We start from the raw sequence: 6,400 nt of genomic DNA on the forward strand, positions 1-6,400 counted from the left end.
CTCGTCCTGCCAGGGCTTGGGAGAAATATTTTTAGGAAGCTGAAAATGGGCCGTTCCTCAGGCAGGCTCTCTCCTGGCAGTAGGGCTGTTCAGAGGGCAGCAGGTCAGCACACCCCGTCCAAGTTCCGCCACACCTGAGAGCCATGCGACTCTGGGCACCACGCGGGGCCTCCGTGCCCTCCGTCTTGGTCGGCCCAGAACAGTAGTTGCCTTAGAAGTTGTTATCAGGGGTGGCAAGTGCCTTGAGGAGTAACAGCACTGAACACGAGGATGGACCTAGGATTCTAGGTCTCTCCTGTTCTGTGATCGTTCACTGGCTCACAGCCGGGAGGGGAGACAGATGGCAAACAGCTAATGGGGACAAGATATGATCAGGGACGTTACAGGAGCACATGGGAGGAGCGGAGGGGACCCCAGAGGGGTGGAGCGGCAGAGGGACTGGGCACCGGGCACGCCATGTGCTGGAGACCAGTGAGCGGGTCGTGGCCTCTGAGGGGAGTGAATGTGGAGGGAGGGAGCCAGCTGGTGCGGGGAAGGGGTGAAGGGGGGCGGGGTGGGGAACATCTACAGGTTAGCGCCAGCCCGGGCTGCAGAGGATGGAGCCGGGGAGGGTGAGCAGCTGGAGACCCCGGGGTCGGTGGGACCTGGGAGTCGTGGGAGAAGGCCGCGGTACTCACACCTGACTGCCGTCCCTCCCCTGGCCAGGTGCACCTGATGAAGCCGGACACGGTCCCCAAGGCGTGCTGTGCCCCCACCAAGCTGAGCGCCACCTCCGTGCTCTACTATGACAGCAGCAACAATGTCATCCTGCGCAAGCACCGCAACATGGTGGTCAGGGCCTGTGGCTGCCACTGAGGCCCGGCCCCGCCGCTGCAGAGCCTCCCGCCTGGATCAGGCCCCTCTCCAGACGCAGGAAACCCTCAAATGCCATCACAGCTCAGGTGGGGTAGCAGGAAGGACCCCTACTTGCATCCCTGCCAGGGTCTCCCCAGGTCCCTCTGCCCCCTCCCCCCGATGTCTGTAGACTGGCTGGCCTGATGTGCGCGGCAGCCTCCGAGGCATGCTGACTGCACTGTCTTCAGCTCAGACATCCTGTCTTAGGACCTGTCCTTGGGCATCCCCAACCCAGACTGTAGCTGACCCGGGCCTGAGGAGCATCTGGAGTGTGAGCTTAGCTGGCTGGGCTTTGAGTGGGGAGAAGGGGGTCTGTCCCTCTTTATAAGCACCACACTGGGAATTTCCAGGGCACAGAGATGCAGTTGTGCTCAGTAGTGTATTACTGGGCTCCTAACTTGGCCCACTGGCAGCACATTGGAAGAAGAACGAGCTGGATGAGCCTCATGCTAAGACTGAGGGTGACAGGGATGTTTTATGGCATATGCCTTCCCCTCCTTGGGAAAGTGGTATGATGCCCCCACCCCAACCCAGAAGCAAATAACCTTGGGGGCTTCCAGTTTCCTCTGCCTTTTTTCCATGTGAGGCTTAGCACTGACACAAAGTGAACTCTTAGCAGAAGCAAAGACAGTGGCTGCAGTAGGTGGTCCACGCTGGCACACATGCCACCCCTTCCTGTCTCCTTGCCCGTGGCTAATATCAGTAATCGACCTGGGCCCGTGGCCCAGACAGAGCCTCAAGACCCTCAGCACACAACTTCAGACACCCACCAGCAGATGAAACTCAGTTTCCCCACCCATTCTACCCACAGCATGGTGCTTGGGCCACCTCAGGCCAGGCACAGGGCAAGGAGGGAACTGTCTGTCTGCTAGAACCGAGGAGTTAAGAACAGGCTGCTCAACAGTCTATACCACATTGTGGGCCCAGAAGCACTGTGCTGTTTCTTGAGGCCTGTGAACCAAAGGTCCCTGTCCCAAGGGAATGACAGGCAGTAATTAGGCTGACCTGGGTGAAGGTTCCCGAAAATCGTTATTCTCCTCAGAGCAGCCGCCATAGGCAGTTGGGAGTGTTTGTTTGATTTCTGACTTGCTAAGCCTGTAATTTACCTGCTGGAGCAGACAGAGTTCAGCTGCCCGAGCCCTGAAATACTGTGTCATTAAAAGCAGATCCTGGGCCCGCCCAACCCACAGGCACAGCCCAGCCGAGGCGGAACCACCCCTGTGCCCAAGGATGCGCATCTCTGCCATCACTCTGCACCCTGAGGAGGGGCCCCAGGACAGCAGGCGGGGCAGCAGTTGAGGAATCTGGGGCCCTGCTGCAGGACAGCAGCCCCTCCACAGGGACCTGGAAGGGACTGTGGAGCAAGTACAGAGGAAGAGACCCTCCCCGTGTACACAGAGGGCAGGCCCAGACTGTCTGCAAAGTGGGGAGTTCCCTATTAGCCTGGGGCTTTGAGCTCTGGCTGGCAAGGGACTGAATCACAAAGTGGCTGGAATGTCGGGAGACCTGTACTTTGGTTCCAACTCAGCCACTGATGGGTTTGGTGTCAGGACAAGTTCCCTTCCTGATTCAAGCTTCAGTTTCTCATCTGTGACACAAGGATATAAGCCGCCTTCCTGCCTGAAACGCTGGCTGTCTCCTCTGTCACAGAGCAAAGACAGCCTGAGTGCCCAGCTGCTGTGTACATAGGACATGAAACCCGCCACTTTGGGGCCTTAGCAGCTCTCTCCTCCCAGTATCAACGGCAGTGGAGGTTTGAAAACTTTTAACAAATGTCAGTATTTGGTCTCCTCAACACCTAGCACATAACCTGGCATGTTTTGGGGATACCAGGAAAGCTTGTAGAATGAATGTTTTAAAGATGCAGACTGCCTTGTCCACTGGGTGTGCCGAATAGGAATGTAAGTATCATGATCTGAACCCCTTTCTGTGCAATAAAGCTGAAAGTACAGTGGTCATGGACTTCCTGACAGACTTCTAGAACCTCCAGCCATCTAACAAATTGAAAGCAACCAGAAAAGGCCTTGGAGAAGGGGGAGAATTATGGATGCAAAGTCAATGAAGGGGCAGCCATCTTACTTATATGGTTGCCTGATACCCCAAGTTACGTTCAAGGCTGCACGTTAGAAGAATACATAAGGGTGGTCAGCTCAGGCCCGCTGACAGCAAAGTAAGTGCTGCCAGGAAGGGAGGCTGCAGAGGAACAGCCAAGTCTGGGGGCAGGGGTGCAGGGGGAACTGCTCTGTGCACCTCACACCCAGCGCACCTCCACAATCAGAGCATGGTACTGGCCCGGACGACAGCTCACCAGGCAAAGCCCTGTTCTTTTGTGTCTCTATGTAAGGAAATGGGTGACATGCTTCGAGAAATGCCCTGCAATTTCACAGGAAAGGAGGCTGTGAATAGGATATGGTGGGTTTTAGAGCCAGTAGACCTGGCATAGAATCCTGGCTCTGCCTCTTGTTAATTTGACCAAATTATGTCACCTCTAAGTTAGAAGTTTTTCCTCTGGAGTATTAGTACTGCCCTTGCAAGGCCATCATGGGGATTTGGTGTGTCCACAAAGTACTCAGCACCGTGCATGCATGGGTACTGAATGAACAGCATTTACTAGTGGTCTTACTTTAAATGAATTTATATATCTGGGCCTCCCCTGTTAAAACCTTCCTGTTAAAACCCCCTCCTTCCAGAACATGTCCAGGAGGTGCTGCTGTGTCTACTTTAAAGCTGAGCTTTTCCTAAAAAATCTAAATTTGGTCATCTCCAGGGATGAGGTAGGGACTTCCACAATCCCCTGCCTGTGGGAGTCCTGGTGTGCAGGGACCTACCGTGACTTGGTGACCTGTGGAGCCAGGGCCTCTGCTGGGGACTGAGGATGGGGCTGTGTTTTGTCCCCATTTCCTCCCAAAGTCCAGAGTCCTACAGCTTCTGGGAAGCTGAAAGGGGAGCATTCCTGGGGTTTCTCTTCTTACCATGAAGCCTTGAGCAAGCATTTGGACCTTTAAAAAGAAAAAAAAAAAAAAAAAGTTTTTCCTCACTTGTGTGCTAGGGAAATTTTTGAAAATAAAAAACATAATCCCAGCATAATCCCCAAAATGCATAATCCCAGTACACAGAGATAAGCATTGTTAATAATTCCTTCCAGTCCTTTTCTTTGACACATACATGTTTGTCTTTATATAGAACATCTGGGTATTTCATGAAGTCAGGATCATACTCTATGTACTGCTTGGTGATCTGATTTACTTGATCTATGACATATTGAAAATTTGTTATTAAATCTTCTTTGAAAACAGATCTTGCTATAGCATCCCCTCTGCCCCAGTTCTGCCACAATTCCCTCCCCAGGTCTGGGGCCCCCACGACCCTACCATCGGGAGCACTAGCTCCGCATCAGGAAGGCAGGTGCTCTGGTCAGACAATACCTACGCGATCAGCAGGCTGATGGCATTGGGACCTGGCATCTCACCACTGAGGCTCAGGTCACCACCTACACAAGGGTTACGGGTGGACCCACATGATAAATTTTGGGGAAGCCCCTTACAGAGCACAGAGGGAGCAACTGCCACCTGTCAGGTCCCCATCCACTGGATTCCTGGCCAGTGTGCTAATCCCACTTTCCTAGGGCAATCAGGGAAGCACAGTGAGGGACAGAACTCCCTCCCCCCAACAACCTCTCCCCTGGTTTCACAGAGTTGTGACCAGTCCTCCCTCCTGGGGCTTCAGGCCAGTCGGTTCCCCCTCCCCACATGTAATCCCTAGAGCCAGCCTTGTTGAGTATTTCAAGTACATCTCTTCTCTCCCAGACATCACACCAGCCCTGAGTGGCTGGCATTTTCCTGGCCTCGCTGCTGCCTGTCCCGATAGCCATGACTGAGGGACACCTAGGTTAGGGAGCGAGGGTCCCTGCTGGGAATACTGCAGGCCATGATTTCAGTGATGGGAGCAGACGCCAGCCAACCAAAGGGGTACAAGCCAAACCCCACCTGAAGGCAGAAACCAAGGTTGGCCCAGGATGCTAGCTAGATAGAGAGAGGGCTAGCATCCAACCCTCTGCAGAAGCTGCCCTGGGGTCACAGGCCAGCAGGCTTCTCTCCTCCCCTCCAGGCTCAGCCTGACTTCAACTCAAAATGAGAACCAGCCCTGCCCAGTGGTTTCTGAGTGTCGAACCTTGATCTAGAGCCACTGGCAGGCGGCAGAGGAGCAGGTGGGAGCCTTGGACATTGTTTCTGATGACCGATGGTTTCTGGTGACCAGCCTCAGCACATGGGACATGCTGGGAGGTGGCCCGGCTGGCCAAACACTGGTATAGGGTGAGAGGCCACACATGCTACAGACTGTGGCACCAGACTCTGATTTCCACTGGGGCTGGGGTATGGGGAGGATGCAAGTACCATTTCGGCTGATTTCTCGTGTTTCCCCAGCACCACGCACAGCGCCTGGTAAAAGGACTCTGGGCATTCTGCAGTACTACAATTCGGACTATTGGTTCAATGACTGAATAATAAGTGAATGGGTCACCAAGACTGATTTCAGGTGCCCCTTAGACTCACGACTAGGTATGAGGGCAGGAATAGAGCATGGCTTACCTAACTCACTGGCCTCGTAGCAGAGGACAGGACAGAGGCACTTTGGCACCAGCTCTGACCTCTGCTGCCCTACAGTAGTCTGCAAAGGGTATAGTCTTAGGGACCCAGCCCGGGTGGGAGGGAAACAGCAGGGGAGGTGCTCTGCTTTGTCACAGGAAGATGGGCCAGTCACAGCTCTCTGAAAATACCTGGGACCTGGCTGGCAGGCGGCCATACAAGAACTAGGATTTATTTTACTAGAAGAAATGTCCAGGAGCCACATTGGCAGGATGAGGAGAAGCTGTGGCAGTAAAGGCCCAGAAAAGGCCACATACAGCCTGTCCACAATGAGGAAGGTGGCCCCTGTGCCAGCCACGCCTGGGAAAGAGCCAGAGGGAGTCCAGGCCATACCTGCAGAAGAGTCGCTGTGAGCTGAGTCCAAGAAGGGCCACGACACAAACCCCTGCTTGCCGCAAAGGGGACAGACACCCTCAGGTGCTGGTTCCCAGGCTGACAGCTCCCTCTTGGATACACAGGGGCAGTGCCAAGACTTTGCAGACTCACATGTACTCCCCACAGTTGGCAATGATCACCTTCTGCTTTGGCTTCCTATCCTTGCTGCCCTGGGTCTTTGTGGGGACAGAAGAGGGGGAGAAACAAGGGAAGGTGAAGATTAAGGACTGGCTTAGGGATACCCTCCCCATCTGCCCACCCCTGCCTGAGCAGAAGCAGCCCTCCCTGGGATCTGTCACGGCCCCTCTCTCCAGCTCTCCCACAGGGCTACACACCCAGGGCCCAAGTGGCCACCCATCTCAATCTGCTGCAAGACATCCAGGCCTTCTGTGACCTCCCCAAACACTATGTGCTTGCCATCTACCCAATCTGTCTTGTCACACGTCAGGACGAATTGGGAGCTGTTGGTGTTTGGGCCAGAGCTT

At 54.5% G+C, this 6,400-nt stretch overlaps 1 protein-coding gene across 1 annotated transcript in view; it reads left to right on the top strand.

The window, feature by feature from the left end:
- Positions 1 to 2,601, top strand: part of BMP8A (bone morphogenetic protein 8a) — a 30,265-nt gene extending 27,664 nt beyond the window's left edge. The window contains exon 7 of the mRNA XM_042996705.1: positions 706 to 2,601. Within this exon, the coding sequence (XP_042852639.1) occupies positions 706 to 855 (150 nt within the window). The 3' untranslated portion in view covers positions 856 to 2,601. The remainder of the gene's footprint in view (positions 1 to 705) is intronic.
- The last annotated feature ends 3,799 nt before the right edge of the window (positions 2,602 to 6,400 follow it).

Source organism: Panthera tigris, chromosome C1 (assembly GCF_018350195.1).
Source record: "Panthera tigris isolate Pti1 chromosome C1, P.tigris_Pti1_mat1.1, whole genome shotgun sequence".
NCBI classification, from domain to species: domain Eukaryota; kingdom Metazoa; phylum Chordata; class Mammalia; order Carnivora; family Felidae; genus Panthera; species Panthera tigris.